This window comes from Salvia hispanica, chromosome 1 (assembly GCF_029641045.1).
Source record: "Salvia hispanica isolate PSC_SH4W2 chromosome 1, Shi_PSC_v1, whole genome shotgun sequence".
Lineage (NCBI taxonomy): Eukaryota > Viridiplantae > Streptophyta > Magnoliopsida > Lamiales > Lamiaceae > Salvia > Salvia hispanica.
Genome location: NC_142692.1, coordinates 34,013,252 through 34,032,308, shown reverse-complemented (window position 1 = coordinate 34,032,308; position 19,057 = coordinate 34,013,252). Strand labels below are relative to the sequence as shown.

The window sequence follows — 19,057 nt, the reverse complement described above, 5'->3', positions numbered from 1 at the left end:
GTGCACAACTTAAAAAAAAGGTAAGATCCAAAACCATTTACAGCTAATTGTTTAATTAGCCGGCGTTGAACATAATTCCGTTTCAAGAATTTAAACAATATGGATTTCTCCGTAGATGAATCGCCGGCGGCGAAAGCTCTTGGCCCTCTTTTTAAGCTCACTGAAGTTCACTTATGGTCAGCAACATCCCTCTGTGTGTGTGTGTTTTGAGTGTGTGAATAATGAATAATTGCAAACATTGGAATTGTTTAACTCAACAGGGACGATGATTCAAGTAACGTGGCGGAATCATCTTATGTTCAAGAATCCATTGTGAGTTTTATGTGTTAATATTGGTCAACCCCGAATAAAGTTAAATAAAAATGTGATCTTGGTTAATTTGGCATTCTTGATTCTGTTTGGTTTATGTTAAATGCAGAAACTTGTCAGTGATGACAAAGACTGTGGGAGAACTAATGGCAAGTTTCTTTTTTTGAGTTTTTACTTAGCTTTGTTGAAGATTTTTGCAGTTTATCTGATATTGAGTTGGAGAATGATTGCTTGATGTTTGAAGATGTTTCAGGAACCTGTTCGTTGCCCGAAGACATTCCTCTCTCTTTCCGAACTAATAAAGATGCAAGGACCTGCACTTCATTACGCGTCTTTAACCGATGAAGTTGGAGTGTATCGACAAGTGATCTGAATTTCGGCTTTCGGTTGTTGTTTGCTTAGGATTCTGAAGAGAGTATCGTAGTTTCTTCTCATTATAGATTATGGCAGCAACTTCTCTTGGTGAAATGCCTAAGCTCTCGTTGATAAGTCACGAGCACAAGATGTCGTTATATGCTTATTTCTACCGAGGCTTAACATATTTTGATCCATTCCCTAAGTTTCTCAGTTTATAATGTGATTTTTTGGAGTGTCCTATCATAATCTTTGCTATGATAGTATTGTTGTTGATGTGTCGTCGTCTTTCGTTTTGAACCTTAGCTATTGCCTTCGCCTAGCGTGACAAGTGTGGATCTTGTTCCGGACGAGATTCCCTCTAGTATAAGCAAATACTGGCTGCAGAGGTACCTATTATTCTCCAGATTCAACGATGGCATTAAGATGGATGAAGAAGGATGGTTCTCGGTCACGCCCGAAATCATAGCCAAACATCATGCAGAGCGCTGTGGCCGTGGGGCAGTAGTCGATCTCTTCACTGGAGTTGGTGGGAATGCTATTCAGTTCGCGCAATGGTTAGCACGTCTTATCGCTTGCATAGTTTCTTCGTGTAAATTTGAACTTATCCGAGCGATGCATTTGCTCGTTGGTATTAGGCAGGTGTAGACATGTGATTGCGATAGATATCGACCCTATTAAAATTGACTACGCACGACATAATGCAGCGCTGTATGGAGTCATTAAGGGTGACTGCTTTTCTTTGGCTCCTAAATTGAAGGTGAGAACTTTTATAGTTCTTTTGTTCTTGAAGATTGATGTTTGCTTATGGTGTTTGCTGTTTAAATAGTGTGACTTGTAAATTTGCAGGCTGATGTAGTTTTTTGTTCTCCTCCTTGGGGAGGTCCTGGCTATTCCAAAGTAATGAAATTCGACATCAACACTACGCTTAAGCCGCGTGACGGGTATTGCTCGTTTTTCGGTGGTTATTTGGCTCTCGTTGCTTCGTGTGATTCCTCAATGTTATACTCATCTTGTGTGCATTAGAAAATATCTCTTCGATGCTGGAAGGCTAATCGCTCCCAAGATTGTCATGTTTCTCCCTAAAAACGTCATATAAACCAGTTTGCAGAGTTGTCTTTATCAGCTCGGCCTCCATGGTCTATATTTTTTTCTCTCATCCTTCTTCATCATCGTTCATGTTTCATGTCGTACTAAGAAAGATGCGAACCCGTCTGACGGACCTTGTGAGATGGTTTGGCACAAGTTTTTGCTAATAAGAACTACAAAAAACTTGCTTTTTTTTCATATCATTGATGCATCTATTGGTAATTTCCTTGATTGATATGTTGTTTGATTTTGATGATCAATAATATTAGGTGGAAAAGAACTACTTGAATGGAATATTGAAGACTGTCACGGCCTACTTTTGTGATCCATCCACGTCTCAATATTTGTATACTGTATGATTGCTGGGTTTATTTGTTAGCATTTGTTACAAAGAAAATGTGAAATATTTGTAATTGAGGTATAAACCTTAACTGTTGATTGACATAAGTAGTAAAAATTAGTTTAGATTGAATCAATTTGTATTTGACCTCGAGATATAGAACCTTGCAAATATAGAACCATGAAGGGTAAAGTTTTCAAATAATTTGTTGAATTCACTCAATTTATCTTTTAGTTATACATTTGACGTTTGACAAAGACCCTTTCTACTTCTTCCTCTTGAATTATTCAACCTTTAACCATCAATATTTTTTGTCACAAGCTTTTTAATAATACCACCAATTTGCTGAATATATGTTAAGACTACAAAATAGAGAGTACTACTAATTAGTAAAAAAATCTTGTGACTATGATTTTTATAAAGTGTGTTTGTATGGTTTTTGTAAAGTTCAGTGGATCATAGTTAATTTTAGGCATTTTTGAAATTAATTACTGTGAAAGTACAATTACCAAATAAATGAAATAAGAAATAAAAGTAGTAATAAAATAATGAATCGTTACTAAATTTGTTTACCTATAATCCGTTTCAAAACTTGATTTCTTCTCTTCTTTTCCTCCCAATTTTGTATAGAAGTGATGCGTTTATGATTTCTATTATTCTTTAAAAAGGGTAAGCACCAAAAACCCTTTGCAGATAAAAATCTTAATTAGCCGTCGTTGAATTATTTGAACAAAATCCCATTTCAAGAATTGAAGCAGTATGAATTTCTGTGTAGATGATTCGCCGGCGGCGAAAGCTCTTGGCTCGCTTTTTAAGCTCACCGAAGTTCACTTGTGGTGAGAGCATCATCCCTATGTGTGTGTGTTTTTTGTGTTTAATTATTGAAAAATTGCAAATATTGGAATTGTTTCACTCAACAGGGACGATGGCTCAAGTGAAGTGGCGGAATCATCTTATATTCAAGAATCCATTGTGAGTTTCTGTGTGCTTTTCTCAGTCTTGCTTGGATTAACATTGGCCCAAAATAAAAATGTGATCTTGGTTAAGTTGGTGCTATTTTGATTTTCTGTCTGGTTTATGTGAAATGCAGAAACTTGTCAGTGATGATAAGGATTGTGAGAGGAATGATTGTGGGAGAAATAATGGCAAGTTTGTGTTTTTTTACTTAGCTTTCTTGATGTTTTTGCAGTTGATATTTTCTTGAAGTTTTTGTAGTTTTTCTCATATTGAGTTGGAGAATGATTGTTTGATGTTTGCATTTGTTCAGGATTCTGGTCGTTGTCCGAAGACGTAGATGTAGAGCTAGCCAGACAAATGAATGATTTGGGGCTTCCTCTCTCTTTCCGAGCTAATGAACATGTAGGCACCTGCAATTCATTATGTATCTTTAACATGTTAGTTAGACGATGAAATTGAAATTTATCGACCAGTTAGCTGAATTTTGAATTTGAATTGTTGTTTGCTTATGATTCTGAGAGAGTATTTTAGTTGCTTCTCAATACCTATTATCGTTATAGCAGCAACTTGTTTTCGTGAAATGCCTCAGCTGGCCGATAATGATGTTTCAGCTCTCAGTTGATAAGTTACGAAGTACAAGATGTCGTTAATGTATGTTTATGATGTATAGAGAATTTGCAAATTTGATGTTTATGGTGCATATATACTTCAGAATTAAGTGTTTCTGATTTTCAGAAGATCTTAACTGATTTTGTGGAGGATCCATGTCATAATCTTTACTATGATAGTATGATGTTGATGTGTCATTGTCTTTTGGTGAGCCTTAGCTATTGCCTTTGCGGCTTTGCCTAGTGTGACAAGTAGTGTTGATGTTGCTCTGTAGACAAATTATGGAACGACTAGAGGAAAAGGGAAGGGCTCGAGGAAGAGCAAGCAGCGGAGTCCTATTGAGATTGATGATTACAAGCTGGATTCAACAAAAGGGACTGAGGAGGAGAGTAGGTCCCCTGCTAGTGTGCTTAATACTTCCGAAATGCTGGACCAAAGTGATACGTTAACGTTAAAGAACGAAATTGTTGCAGAGATAGGTTGTTTGCCTGACCTATCTCTTGAACAGGGGGATTCACTGATTTCAGATGCTTGTGCGAGCACCCTCAGCAACAAACATGAATACAACGGTGAAACACTGAAACTCAAATTTGATGCCAGTGTTGGTTGCATTTCTGGATTTGGTAATGATATGTCGTGTGAACCGAATACTCTCCATCAGGAGGCCTCTTTGGTGATGAACCACAATGCTGATGGAAGGACAAATGATATGAATTCGGAGATTATAAAAGATTTGGATGTTGCTCCCAATGCACTGTTTTCAGAACAAGCTGATTCTGAAATGATTTGCGGCTCTGGAGAATGGGTAGCATATTGGGATGATTATCACATGAGGACCTACTTCTACAATGTTACGATGCAGGAATCGACATGGGACCCGCCTCCGGGTATGGAACATCTTGTATATAGTAATGTTGCTGACGAGTCTACTAGCACAGTGCCTGGGCTGTCGGAGATGGTCAACAATGAAATGGATATCGAGATGCCTGAAGAGGTTCAAGCTTCTTGTGATTTGGACCACGGTTTGGCTAAAGAATCGACGAATGATGCTCATTCATTAAGTCAAGAGTTGGATGATATAGATGGTGATTGGGTTTCAAATGATGAAGTCTCCAGCAAAAACACTTGGAATGACAAAAAGAAAACAAGGAAAACAAAATCCAAGAGGAAATTATCCATTACAAGTGAAGGTTTGAACATTTTTTTTAAGGCAATATTATCATGCTAAAAAGTAATATTACTTGCTGATATCAGGTTTTGACCCGAGTAATTTTTCCTTGTTTAATGTCTTTAGATTATCTAGGAGTTCCGGATGAGCTTCCCTCGAGTATAAGCAAATACTGGTGGCAGAGGTACCTGCTATTCTCCAGATTCGACAATGGCATTAAGATGGATGAAGAAGGATGGTTCTCTGTTACACCTGAGACCTTAGCCAAACATCACGCAGAACGCTGTGGTCGTGGCGCAATAGTTGATCTTTTCACTGGAGTTGGCGGGAATGCTATTCAATTTGCGCAATGGTTAGCAGTCTTCGCTCTCTGTTTCCCTATGCACTGTCTGAACATTATTAATAATATAAGCGAAAACAAATAAAAATGGTGCTTATTCTCCTTTATGAATCTTCAGTTTATATTATAGCTTCTCGGTCTTTTTATAATAGGTACATGAGGCTGTGCATTGTGTAGGAAGAAAATTAATCGTTTACATAGCTTCTTCGTCTAAATTTAGACTTACCTGGGTGATGGATTTGCTCGTTTGTATTTTGCAGGGGTAGACATGTGATTGCGATAGATATTGATCCTATTAAAATTGACTACGCAAGACATAATGCAGCGGTATATGGAGTCGATGAGAGAATAGATTTCATTAACGGTGACTCCTTTTCTTTGGCCCCTAAATTAAAGGTAGGATTTTTTTATTCAATAAATATGAATTATAGAACCAATAGTTTTTATATTCTTGGAATATTCATTTATTTATTTATTTTATTGGAAAATGGTGTTTGCTTACTTGAATACGAGGCTGTGTAGGGATTCTTAAGACAATTTTTTTTCTCTTTTTCATTTAATTCTCGAGGTGTTGTTTAAATAGTGTGACTTGTTAATTTGCAGGCAGACACGGTCTTTTGTTCTCCACCGTGGGGAGGTCCTGATTATTCCAAAGTAGCAAAATTCGACATCAACTCTATGCTTAAGCCTCGTGATGGGTATTGCTTGTTTTTTTTGGTGGTTATTTGACTCCCGTTACTTCATGTTATTCCTCGATGTTATACTTAATCTTGTGTACATCAGGAAATCACTCTTCGATGCTGGAAAACAAATTGCTCCCAAGATTGTCATGTTTCTCCCGAGGAACGTTGATATAAACCAACTCGCAGAGTTATCCTTATCATCTCTGCCTCCATGGTCTTTGGAGGTACCATTCACATTTCTCTACATTCTTATCGTCTCATCTTTTTACACTCTCGTCCTTCTTCACCGTTCATGTTTCATGTTGTACTAAGAAAACGGGGGGAGTCTCATGTAAAACACCCATGAGATGGTTTAGCAAGAAACTTGCTTTTATCATTGCTGATTTCCTTGATTTTGATGATCAATAATTTTAGGTGGAAAAGAACTACTTGAATGGAAGATTGAAGGCTGTCACGGCATACTTTTGTGATCCATTCAGATCTACTATATAACAAGTAATTTATTGGTGTAATTCAAACTCGGGATCTCTCAATGTTCGTGTTCCGTTTAACCATGGGATTTCATAGTTAAGGAAAAAATGTGTAATAGGAGGGAGGAGTATTTGATGTCTGTTTTGAGATGTAAATGTTTGTGTTGATGCAGCATAATGTTGTTGATTTATAATTATTATTTATATGTATATATGGTTAAAATTAATGTGTCTGTATTTGGATATAGAAGCTTGCAAATATACTGCAGTTAAAATATTTTCTATTTTTCTATTTTGCACTGAATAGGATAATAGTAAGTATACTATACTACAATATTTATTTTACTTGGAAAACCTTATCCGAAAACGTAACTTTTTAAAATATATTTAATTTTCTTACTCTATCTATAAATTGGGACAGTGGATAATATTATATAATTAAAAATATCTTTAAATGGAATGTCGTATTCAAGCGAAAATGCAGAAGAAATAAAAAAAATTCCATGAAGAGAACAATTTTATTTTATTTTATTTGTTTAAAAAATTGCTCCTGTTACATTGAACTGAAAATAGAAATAGCATGTACATGTTGTATGAAAGGATGCACTGTATCTGAAAAAAGATCCATGCAACATATATATAGGATAGGGACTTTTATCCAATCACAATTTATTGAGGCATATAAATACTAGTACTATTAAAAAAAAATCTTCATACATTATAATAAAGAAGATGCTGGCCATTTCTGGATTTATCACATGGGGTTGTATTGATTACTTTTCATCTTTTGTGCGTGATTCGTATTTTACTCCGATTATGTTTGTATTGAGTATGTCGGGTCTGTTTCAAGATTGGATGTTTTCTTAATATATCGTGTTTGAGTTAGATCTTAATGAATTAGGTAGTTATTGTATCAAATTCCGGTTCAAATAAAAATGATTCATTTGCTAATGAAATAGTAAAACATTTAATTCATCCAAAAATCGTAATTATTTATAATTATAATACCCTATATTTGGTAGTACAAATCATCGTCTCTCTAGAATAGGCATAAATGAATAAGGAGTAATATTCAAATATTTATGCATGAAATAAGGTTATTAATTTATTTATTTCAAATATTTATGCATGAAATAAGGTTATTAATTTATTTATTCTAATATTAGAATTTATAATATTAATTTATGGCTAGACAGCAATACATAGCTTTATTTAATATAAATATCTGGATTTTATTTTAATATTAATATAAAATAAGAAAATTTATATAAAAAAATTCTTCACATTGCACTTGTGAATTTTGGGGTACGCTGCTGCACATTTGCTTTCTGTTCTTTTTTCCCTTTTTATGGATGCATAATAGAAAAATTAATACTAGAATATTAATCTAATTATCTGACGTGGGAAGAAATGAACACGTAGGTTGGATTCACATGGGAAAGCAATTTCATTATGGATAAATCACGTGGACTTCTCGTGCTAACTCATAATTTAAATAATTAAAGACATACTAAAAGCTAACATCAGACCTAAATAAAATAATGGTGACATTATGGTTTCACCTACAACTCGATCAACGAGTTTTATTTTTTGATATCATTGAATTCTAATTTCTTCCTCCTATAAAACGTAAATAGATCATTAGTAGTATTTCTTTTTGAATTTTGAAGAGACGAATTTGACGCAAAAATATACTAATCTGTTACAAATAACTGGAAAATTACGCAATTAGATATATAATAACTATGCAAATGCCAAACATAAAAAATGAATATTGAATAATTTGTTATGTACTTTGGAAAAGAACATTCCAAAAATTAAATTTAACTTAATTGTCAGTTTCTTTAAATTATTAGGAGCAAATTAAAAATTATTCATCGGGTGCGTTGGGACCAAGATACCAATATATACCAACAAAAGTGTTGTATACTATTTTAGTAATATAGAAAACATTTATTTGCTATTATTATAAAATTATTTAAACTTTTTTCACTTTCTAGAATATGTTTCGTTGGATCTAGCGTTGGTTGGCTTTTGTATTCTAGAATACATTAATTATTTTATTTTTTTATTTCATTAAGTAGTTTTTTTCCCTTCATATTTACAATTATTTCCGTATTAATATAATTAGGACATGTGTATAAGAAAATATTTAAATAAATAAAAGATCAGACCCAACCTAAAAAAGTCATCTTGTTATGTTTGACATTGATTAAATATTAGGGTAACTGCTTCTAAAGTCACCAATTTTCCATAAATTCTGGTTTTTTCTATGGACTTTAAAAAATTCGTGTAATGTCATGAATTTTATTGTTGATTGTCATTTTCCCATGTAAAGTTTTCTGGTCTGATTCAAATTGTTTGTTTCCTATTAAGACAATGTCCAAATTCTTTTATCTTACTATTGTTATCTTTGTCTTTGAAATAGCTTCGCGTGCGTACCTTGTACGCCTCAATCGGAACTCGGATGAAGAAGTTATGGCCATTTGATGAAGGTTGCGACCTTTGTGCGACCTTGTACTATCATAATGGCCATAACTTCTTCATCCGAGTTCCGATTGAGGCGTACAAGGTACCCACACGAAGATATTTTAAAGACGAAGATAACGATAGTAAGATAAAAGAATTTGGATATTTTCTTAATAGGAAACGAACAGTTTGAATCGGACTGGAAAACCTGACATGGGAAAATGGCAACCGAAGATAAAGTTCGTGACATTACACGAACTTTTTAAAGTTCGTGGGAAAAACCAGAATTCATGGAAAGTAGGTGACTTTAAAAGCAGTTACTCCTAAATATTATTATGTATATTTATGTATTTTATGTTAAATCAACCTAAAAAAATTGAAGATCAAGTTCTATCCCACAAATCACGGGATCAAATTTACAGGTCACAATTTATCATCAAAAACATCAATTTTATTAAAACCAATTTGTCTCTCTCTATATATCCTCCCTCCTTTTTTAATAATTTGTCACCATTTAAAGAAATATAATAGAGCATGAGTTGAAAATGTTAGTAGAATGTGGAACATATATACTTTTATATAATACTCCCCCCCGTCTCATGATAAGCGATTCATATTCCTTTTTGGGACGTCCCAAAAGTCATTTCCTTTTTTGGTATTTCATCTCTTACTTTATTCACTTTCCACTTTACTAACAAAACCGCATTTCCTTAAATCCCGTGTCGAAAAGTTTGTGCTCACTTATCTTGAGACGGAGAGAGTATTAGTTTTATAAAAAAAATATGAATAAAAATGAATTAATGGAATGTGAGGTCCATATATTATTAAATATAGTAGTAGTACTACTAAAAATTATAGGTGATAAATTATTAGGAATTGAAAAAAAAAAATAAGTAGGGAGTATCACCTTTGACCTTCTCTCTTAATTATGGTGTCCCAATTTCAATTATAACGTCTGAAATACAAGTAAATTATTTGAAATCCCATCGAATTATTGTGTAACAGATCACTAATAGTAAAAAAAAAAAAAAAAAGGAACGATTTCTTCGATTAGAAAAATACATCAATCTGCAACAAAAAAAATTCCAAAATTTACGATTCACGAGGGAGCAAAGTAATTAATATTGGAGGGTCCTATTTTCCAAAAATCCTCAAATCTTTAATAATTGTATAGTGCTTCATGAAATGATGTTTTCTGCCCCAAGAGGCTGACCCTTTGCCCCTTAGAATTGGTACACTTATATTTTCAAATGGACCTACTAGTTTATTATTTATGGAGCATCATTTTTGCTACATGACATTTTATGCCATCGAAATTCCCCTACCAAATTGGTCCCTATTTTAATCCATTATTCCATACTCTTTATTTATTTTTTCTCGCCAAGTTTCTATAAAGTGACTAGATTTTAAAGTTACATGAAATGTGTATAGCTATATATGTGATTTTAATTTGTAACTTTAGAATGTGTTGTTTAGTAATTTAGAATGTTTTGATATACCATCTTATATTTATGTCCTCAGTTTGCACCCTTGATTACTTAGTTTAGTAATAATTCTAGTACTAATCAAACTCCATCATGTCCCACATTGTATTCATAAGTTTATCAATGTGTCGTGTATTTAGACATGAACATCTCGTCTAACCGATGTTAACATGCAAAACAATCTTGCAACATATATTACAAATATAATATCCGTCTAAGTCACGAAATTTGATCAAATTAACTCCAACCAATTTCATTTCTGAATCATAAAGTTACAATTATTCTCAATTATCTTTTCCGTAGTATTTCGTTAAAATAAAAAAAAAAGGAACCGAAAGGGGAAAAATCCTTAATTTACAAAAATAACCCGTGTGAATATTATGAAAAGATATTGTTTTGCACACGGATATTTAGACAAGTGAATTTTTTTGAAATTTCACATAAAATTTGAGAATACAGCATGTTAAATAAAAGTGTGTGTAATAAGGAGATTAGATGATTATTGTATTGAGAAAGAAGCATGCATGACATAATTTGGCAATCACAATTAGACTTAGCTTTACACAAAACAAACTCCAAATATAAGTAACCAATTAATTAACCCTTAAATCAATATTCAACATTATGGTAACCCTTGGGCGGAAAATAGGTCCCGCTGGACATCGGCACGGGAAATCCAACCTCGGGGCGGGCCGCAGCGACCCGCTCGAGCGACTGCACCTGGCTCTTCAAGAACTTGACGTAGTGGATGGCCTCGTCGAGCATCGAGGCCGTGTCCATCTTGGTGCCGCCGGGGACCAGCCGCTGCAGGATCCTGATCCGCTCGCTGATCCTCTCGCGGCGGTGGCGCGCCGCCACGCTCTGCGGGTCCGTCGATATCCTCACGTTCTTCCGCTTCGGCCGCTTCACCGCCTCCGGGTCGATGTGGACTGGCTGCATCGCCGCTATCCGGAATATCATCTCCCTCATCGCCGCCATCGACGCCGCCGGATCTTGGTACGCTGCCGCCGGCGACCGGGCCTCCAAGTTTTCGAAGGCGTAGCTGCTGCTGTTGTTGTTGTTGGTGTCGCTGTCGTCGTCGTCCAAGGCGGTGGAGAAGTCGGGGAGCTTGTCCATTTGCATAAGCATCATTTCCATTTGGTCGGATTTCATCATGTCCATGGTGGCCGTCGCCGCCGATGGTTTCTTTGTTGAAATGACGAAAATGGGCTTGTGGAAAGGGGGGATTGTTGAAGGAATAGAGGAAAGGAGAGGGATGGGATGGGGAAATGGAAAAAAAGGAGTTGTGGTTTGATGAAGAAAAAAGAATAGTGATGATATGTTGGGAAGAAACTAATTGAGGGAGTGAAGAGAGGAATATATATAATATATTCGGACATCATCGAACGCACATAACAGATACATGCGTTGGTCTAGTGATAGCTTGATTAATGTATTGGTCAAATATTTCGGATTCGAGTCTATAGTTTTTTAAATTTTCTCTTTATTTATCCATGAGAAAGCCATGTTGTGGAGAAATAGAGTTATGCAGTCTCAACAGTAAACGCTGGCAGTACTTAAAATCAGGTCAAAACCTAATGAATAAATGAATACTCCCCTTATTAATTGGGTGAAAGGAGTAAAATTGGTCATTTTCTTGGTAATTTTGTAAATTTATGGGATGTATGCGTATATGATCATATGATATATTGATAATTAAGAAAAGATGCGATTGAAGGCGAAATAAGAGAAATTGGGGCACAGTGGAAAATGGCAGAGATCTAATCTACCAACTGGTACATAGTAATTTGAGTGGAAACTTTGGCTTAGAATTTACTTTATTTAAAGAAATCTAAATACCCCATTGCACATGTTACAAGTCAGAGGATTGTGTAAATGAGCCCCTCACCACCCGGTGGGGGCCGGTTGCCCATCTCCACCTCTTGTTTCTTTAATTACTAAATTAATACTAATTGACAAAGGAAAAAAAAAAAACAGAATTTATGGAGTCAAACATATTGGAAAAAATAATTGCCAATATTAGAAGACAAAAGATGGTAAAATAGTCGTTATTAGCCATAGATGACGGACGAAGAAAAAAACTAAACTCTAACCTCAAAGAATTAGCGTGGAATCGTCGCACCGTGAGATTGGCGACAACCATAAATTTTTAGAGTATTATTAAAATATTATGCTAAGTCTAACGAGTCATATATTTAAAGTCCAATTGTTTAATTTAAAAGTGATTTTTTATATCGAGATAAACAGTTAATAACTGGTGATCACTTACAACTATTAACGTGGGTGAAACGACATTGTTCTAGTATTACATTTGATGTGGATGCTTTAAGACAGAGAGAGTATATTTTTTAACGTAGATAATTAAGTTATCTTGCCGACTCTGTGAATTGCAAATGCACCTGTGAATTCATAAATACATTCTTTGAATATGTACAATTTGCAAGGTGACAAATACGTGAGAATATATAGCTGAACTTTTTTAGTCATATATAGTATTTTTAAAAAAAATATTAAATAATATACTACTATAATCTAGTTTCAAACAACTGGACCAGAAATTGTGAAGGGTCCCTTTCCTCCCAAAGAATTGAAAAATAAGGTGTGTGTATAGGTTGAATTATAATATTGTTTGGGGTGGCACACTATTCGAGGTAGATTAGATTATGATGGCTGCAACAACTCCTTTTCATTTCATGTGAATGCATCAAATATTAACTCCCCTAACTAAAAAATCAGAAAGAAGAAAAAAACATTTAAATACTTTCAACTGCCAATGTTTTACTCTTTGTTACCCGTTACTTGATTAGACATTTACACGTCATATTTGACCTTGTATTTAAATTTATTTTTAACTTACAATACAATCATCATTGTAACATACATGATACATGTAAGTATAAAGTTTAATTTAATTGAAATATATCGATATATATATCTCAAAAAGAACGAAAAGGAAATTATGAAAGAGGACCGTTGGTTTGTTGTAGCATGTAACGTCGGAATCTTGGTGCTTGGCAACTTGAACTTCTACTAGCCCTTCATAAAATAATTTCATATACTATGTTCAAAGTGGCTAGTTGGTGATGTGAAAGTACGTCAAACAAAAATCATATAGTAGGTGTTTAATCACAATAATTTATATTGATTGCGAATTCAGGTGGGTCGGTCTTATGTCAGTGGTGGATCCACCCCATTGTCAACCAATAAGAGTCGAAAAACTCCATAAATTCTGTTTTTGTTGTTGTCATTGATCCTAAAATGCGGTAGCTGTATCCAGTGGCGGACGCAGGATTTTAATACTGGGGTCCAAAAATAATTTTAAAAATAAAAGTAAAACATACTCCATATGTATAAATTAAATCACAATGTATAAATATAAAAGTCAAAATATAATCATATCATAACATTTCTATTCTTTATCTTTCATAATCGCTGCATAATAATTTTATTAGTAACATTAACCATCATTTTTCATATAAGGAACTAAGCAATTTCTGTACAATTGGTTTCTCATGCTATTACATAGAGAACTTCTTGATCAATTTCATCGGATTAGTCACAATTTTTCATCATTTTTCCATCATTTTCACAAATGAATTTCATTATTTTCTTATTACTTTTCTTCATTGTTCTATGTCAATTAGTCACGGTTTCTTTCACTTTTAATTATATTCATAAATTTTTTAATAATAGAAGCAATCAATATAATATATTGAAAAAAATACTTTGTTCAAGAATAAAAATGTTTTAAACAAGGGAGAGAGCTAGAGAATTAGAGAGAGAATAGGATACGGTGCACACCAATTAGTGGTGTAGGTTATGCAAAATCTGCCGATTATTAGTGAAGGTTAACACTAATTAAATATTAATAATAGTAGTAATTTAATTAATTAGGAAATTACTAAAATACCCCTGGTTTTTTGTAAAATTGTTGGGGTTCCCATGGAACCCCATGTCTCTTCACAAGTCCGCCACTAGCTGTGCCCCCGTCTTTTGAGGTTAGAGTTCACTTATGTTATTTGTACGCCATCCATTGACAAGTGACGACCGTCAAACTACGATACAGAGTGAAAGACGACACCACTGAATGCATTCGCAAATATGTCCGCACATATTCCCATTGAACTAATTGATGTTAGTGCAAATATTTCTTAAATATGTCAATGTTATTAGAGGTGCCCAAGGTTTACGATTCTGGCGGTTAACCGTGAAACCGTAACCGGCGGTTACGGTTACGAACCGGGACCGCGAGAATTTACTCAAACCAAAACCATTGATTTTAGAACCGTGGTTCAGTTCAAGTTCGAAAAAATTTTAATCAAAACTGTGCCGGATCTGCAAAAAAACGCCGGAAAATCGTAAAATCGAGCCGGAACCACAAAAAACTGTCGAAAACCGGCAGTTTGGAACCGTGAAAAACCTTAAAAAACCGTCGGAAAATCGTCAGTTCTGAAACGAAACCAACGATTTTGGAACCGGAACCGCAAAACACCTCGCGGTTCGGTTCCAGTTCGGCAATTTCTAAAACCGGAACCGGTGATTCTGAACCATAACCGCCAGTTCTGAAACTGGGAGCACCTCTAAATGTTATTGTTGTGTCCAACTCATTTATTTTCCAAATAATTATATACAGAAGTATGAAAGTAAGTTACCATTCATTGGTTTTCTTCTCCTTGTTAATGTGGATTTCGCTCAGTTCAGTTTTAATTTTCTATTACTAGCACTACTTTTTCTACTTAAAAAACAGTCTTATACAAAAGTGTCGATACTGGAGTAGAAATTACGCCTCCAATTCCGACACTTCACATGTATATGCAGGTTACAAAAATCGAACTTGAAAACTTTTTAGAAAAATCAATGATCAAGTCTCAAATCATATATAATTGAATGTCGAAATATGTTGTCAAAAATCCCAACATTAACTCATAACTGACTTGTTATTCTTTCTTGTTTGTCGAGTAATAATGAGATGTGGACAGTAAATAGTTAAAGTTAGGGTCGTTGACGTAAATACCAAAATATTAATATTGCATAAGTGATACAAAATTCAATTTCTCAAAGTACTACAAAACCTTGTAGGGATCACCATTTTTGTATGTGTAAATAATCCTCCAACTAATCAAGACCAAAGAAGCAAATAGTAGAATGATCCTAACTCTTCCAGGTTACCAGAATCGTCGTCTCACTGATTGTGATGAGTAGGTCTTTCAGTACGAACATCTTCCAGAAGTTCGTCAACACAGAATTGATGCAGATCATCGTACATCGTCTTCCAATGTTGGATCATTTGCACGGATCGTAGTTGGTCGTTTTTCAGTCGTTCCACATCCACTTCTGCAGCTGCAGTCGATCCCTTTTGCTGTAGAGGGGTTCAACCAGAAAATTAGAAGCTTCATGGTTTTGTGTTAAGATCAAAAGGTTATTGTTAAGTAGCAAGGGCAAAAAAACTAAGAATTGCAGGAAGAATCTGGCATTACCCTTACCACCTTATATATAAAGATCGGGTTAGAAAATTTAGAAGTGAAACATATAAAATAAGAACCTGTAGTTCTCGAATTTGAGCCTCCATTGCTTGAACACTGACGTAAGAAGAGTCTGTGATTCCATTGGAAGGGTCCTGGCCCCCAATGAGTACTTTAACATGGGTGTTCTCATCAGGTGAATTGGCAAATTTTTCGAGCGGAGGAGGTAATGTTAATGCTTGCTTCCTTGATGAAGCAGTCGGAGCAGATGTCCGAGGATTAAGCAATTGTGGTTGTCTGGTGACCATAACATTATTAACTGGACCTGAGGGAGAGCAAATGCGGGAGATGAGAACTTGGTAGTACTTTCTATACGGTTCCCATAAATGACAAAGAGGAAACAATGATATTTTGCTATATATAACTGAGTGATAAAGCGACATGCCTTTTGCATGCCTAAAGACACGGATGATGTTTCGAGTTCTTGTATCCCACACCCTAATCATACCATCCTCAGATCCAGAAACTAATAGAAATCCATCAGCACTAGAAGCCAAGCAGGTTACAGCTTTGCTGTTTCACAAATAAAAAATTGTCCATGCAAAAATTAAAATCATAACAAGGTCAACAAAAACAAAATCAAGCAGAACACCACTACAACACCGTTAGCACAATATCCAAAAGGCTATTGCTAATTCGCTATGCGTAATAATCTTCTCAGAAACATAGAAGTTAAACTCATCATGAATGAAGAAAAATTCCTTACATAATATCACCAAAGGAAATGGTAATAAATCAGCAAGAAATTGCCCTATTAGCAGAAACATATGGTTACACTAATTCTGATTCACAGTCACATACAAATCTATATTCCACATGCAAAAAAACCGCCCTGACTTCTTACCAAAGCATTAAGAACAATTGGAGTTAAGCCAGCATCATATCTATGGTAAAGGACTAGGTAAACTAAACTTTACATATTATCAGATTTCAAAAGGAATAATGAATATATTAATGTGTTGATTAACCTGTGCTCAGCTAGTGAACCAAGTACATGCGGTCCATTGTTGCTGTTTTGGCTCATTGGAGCGTTTAGGGCAGCAATGTGTATCTTACCATCTCTACCACCTGCATAGAAAACATGCTCCCCGGGGTCAAGGGAAATTGCATCTATTGCTCCAGGGAAGAGAACATTTCTTAACAATTTTCCTCTCGATAAGCTCCACACCTAAGGAAAGAGAAGACCATTCGAAAATCAGCATAATTTATTACACCATCGTAAACTTCAACATCAAATAACAAGATTTCTTTAACTTGAAGGAGTTGAAAAGAAGTGAAATTTCAATGAGAAGAGATGGCTAGCTCATATCTTCTTCAAAAGACAAGAATCTTCTCTCCCCAAATTATCTTTTACACCAAAGTAATAATCTTGGGCTATATCATCAAAATTTTGTTAATAACCTTGCATGTACGATCCTCGGAAGCAGACACGATGATTGCATTACACCCACCATAGCCAGTTTTTACATCGGTGACTCTCAAAGAATGCTCGTGGAAACTATACTCGAAAAGATTCCTCGTTTCTTCCCTCCTAACCGCATCAAATATCCTAAAACAAAGTAGAAACATCTAAGTTGGGAGATTCAACAAAATCGTGCACCACAACTATACACACACGAGAAACCTACAGGAACAACGACCAAACACGAACACATCCATCCTCCGCCCCTGAAATCAAGAGGGATTGGTCATCGTTAAAAGCCAAGCAAGTAACAGCCCTGTAATGCGCATGCCACTTCTTAAGCAATTTTCCAGTCGCAACCTACAAATGCATATATAGAATTACGAAACAAACTCATCCATTATACCCAATTCGAGCAATCAAGAAAGATACTATTTCAAACAATCCACCTCCCAAAAGTAGATATCTCCAGAAATGCCTCCTCCCGCAATATAAGTTCCTTGGCTGTTACACGCAATCGGCCTAATAGGCTCGGCTGGGAAGCTCCTCACTTCAACCTGAGCCTGCAAAAACGACGACGCTCATTCTTCTCAAAACACAACTTTAACAATAATAGATAGCCCCAAGCAAAAAACACTAACATTTTGCATCTATTGAAACCCTAAACCTGCATAAACCGATAAATTCCGAATAATAGGAACTAATTAACTCCTACTAATGTCTGATTAATAGATAATCTGCAGCTAAAAACGAAAAATACCTTGTTCCACGACCAGTAGAGAATGGAGCCAGAAGTAGAAGACTTGGCGTCTCGGACTTGAGAAGAAGCGAGGAAGCGGCCGGCCACGGAGGTGAGACCGTGCAGCGGTGAGGCGCATGACCTGTAGCGGAGGTGCTCCGCCCCGGTGCGGAGGTCCCAGCAGCTGACGCCGGCGTCAGTCGGAGATGAGGCGATTATTATTTCAGGCTCCATTGTTAGCACAGTTTTGAAATTTGGGGTTTTAGGAGACGGCTGAGGAAGAAAGGGGTAAACGGATTGGGCTTTTTTTTCTTTACAGCCCATTTTAGAGTGGGCTATGGCCCATAGAAGAATTTAGTTTGAGAGTGTGGATATGTTGATTCACTCTTCAAGATAGAAAGATGGAGGAGCTAAATGCTAATGTGTTGAAAATCATACCTCATAATTAAATTTGTAAAGATTGTGTCATACTGAATTCCAACCCAATAATCACTCTACGGCCCAACTATCATTCTTTCACTAGGTCAAACATGCAAAAAAACAACAAAATTAAATAAACGATTGATTATTATTCTATAAAACGAAATTATCACTAATACCTATTTCATTACTTAGCTATCTACTACTATTAATTTGGAAATTTGTTTAACTGTATGCAACTACTATTATTTAATGATGAAATTGCTCAATTTGCGAGACATATATATAGAATCCCAAACTCATGATTGTTTCATATAGAAAGTTGTATTCCTTTATTGGTATCATACCGTTTACAATCTTTTAATGAAATATGAATAACATGAATGGCTAATCATCACCTAATTAACATCAAGAATCCCAATCAAAATGATTGAAAATGTTTCTCAACTAAAAAACATATTCTTTTATTTAAAAAGAATATATACCTCACTCCTACAATTAAAAAATCTCAGAAAAGTGCTTGTCAAGTTTGTGATTTGTTATTAGATTAACACAATTTTGATATAAGTGAGTATTTTGCTTGAATACTAGTACTACCATTCACAAGCTACAATGCTATATCTACTTAAATTACTTTTAAATTTTAAACCCTGTGGATGGAAAAACAAAAAGAAAAGTTTCACTAAAAAGACTAAACAAAAA

At 35.1% G+C, this 19,057-nt stretch overlaps 4 protein-coding genes across 4 annotated transcripts; 2 read left to right on the top strand and 2 right to left on the bottom strand.

The window, feature by feature from the left end:
- The first annotated feature begins 99 nt into the window (after window positions 1–99).
- Window positions 100–2,272, top strand: LOC148933658 (uncharacterized). The gene is made up of 7 exons (XM_089061026.1): window positions 100–176; window positions 261–312; window positions 419–508; window positions 563–673; window positions 970–1,220; window positions 1,306–1,423; window positions 1,513–2,272. The coding sequence occupies exons 1-7, from the start codon at window positions 100–102 to the stop codon at window positions 1,687–1,689; spliced, it is 876 nt and encodes a 291-aa protein (XP_088917152.1). The 3' UTR covers window positions 1,690–2,272.
- A 467-nt stretch (window positions 2,273–2,739) lies between these two features.
- On the top strand, window positions 2,740–6,552 carry LOC125219154 (S-adenosyl-L-methionine-dependent methyltransferases superfamily protein; the record flags this gene model as incomplete). Its single annotated transcript, XM_089064591.1, has 11 exons — window positions 2,740–2,761; window positions 2,868–2,928; window positions 3,013–3,064; window positions 3,183–3,237; window positions 3,360–3,451; window positions 3,933–4,848; window positions 4,953–5,178; window positions 5,427–5,562; window positions 5,770–5,864; window positions 5,950–6,073; window positions 6,264–6,552. Coding segments are annotated over 11 exons (1,857 nt in total), but the record flags the coding sequence as incomplete, so codon positions are not given.
- Window positions 6,553–10,797: 4,245 nt separating this feature from the next.
- LOC125223977 (transcription factor HEC2-like) lies at window positions 10,798–11,624 on the bottom strand. Its single transcript, XM_048127302.2, has one exon. The coding sequence runs from the start codon at window positions 11,431–11,433 to the stop codon at window positions 10,882–10,884; it is 552 nt and encodes a 183-aa protein (XP_047983259.1). The 5' UTR covers window positions 11,434–11,624; the 3' UTR covers window positions 10,798–10,881.
- A 3,649-nt stretch (window positions 11,625–15,273) lies between these two features.
- Window positions 15,274–18,189, bottom strand: RID3 (Transducin/WD40 repeat-like superfamily protein). Its single transcript, XM_048119768.2, has 8 exons — window positions 17,957–18,189; window positions 17,646–17,759; window positions 17,423–17,556; window positions 17,196–17,343; window positions 16,763–16,962; window positions 16,180–16,307; window positions 15,815–16,059; window positions 15,274–15,631 (listed from the first exon to the last, which is right to left on the bottom strand). The coding sequence occupies exons 1-8, from the start codon at window positions 18,167–18,169 to the stop codon at window positions 15,455–15,457; spliced, it is 1,359 nt and encodes a 452-aa protein (XP_047975725.1). The 5' UTR covers window positions 18,170–18,189; the 3' UTR covers window positions 15,274–15,454.
- Between the last annotated feature and the right edge of the window lie 868 nt (window positions 18,190–19,057).

Excerpts from the sequence above, each read along its gene's own strand:
- LOC125223977 (XM_048127302.2), bottom strand. The coding sequence starts at position 11,433 with ATGGACATGATGAAATCCGACCAAATGGAAATGATGCTTATGCAAATG.
- RID3 (XM_048119768.2), bottom strand. The coding sequence starts at position 18,169 with ATGGAGCCTGAAATAATAATCGCCTCATCTCCGACTGACGCCGGCGTC. Across the intron at positions 16,963-17,195 it reads CCGAGGATCGTACATGCAAG|GTGTGGAGCTTATCGAGAGG; the intron begins GTTATTAACAAA and ends CTCTTTCCTTAG. Across the intron at positions 16,060-16,179 it reads TGTCTTTAGGCATGCAAAAG|GTCCAGTTAATAATGTTATG; the intron begins GCATGTCGCTTT and ends GCTCTCCCTCAG.
- LOC148933658 (XM_089061026.1), top strand. The coding sequence starts at position 100 with ATGGATTTCTCCGTAGATGAATCGCCGGCGGCGAAAGCTCTTGGCCCT. Across the intron at positions 674-969 it reads AAGTTGGAGTGTATCGACAA|CTATTGCCTTCGCCTAGCGT; the intron begins GTGATCTGAATT and ends TTTGAACCTTAG. Across the intron at positions 1,221-1,305 it reads GCTATTCAGTTCGCGCAATG|GTGTAGACATGTGATTGCGA; the intron begins GTTAGCACGTCT and ends GGTATTAGGCAG.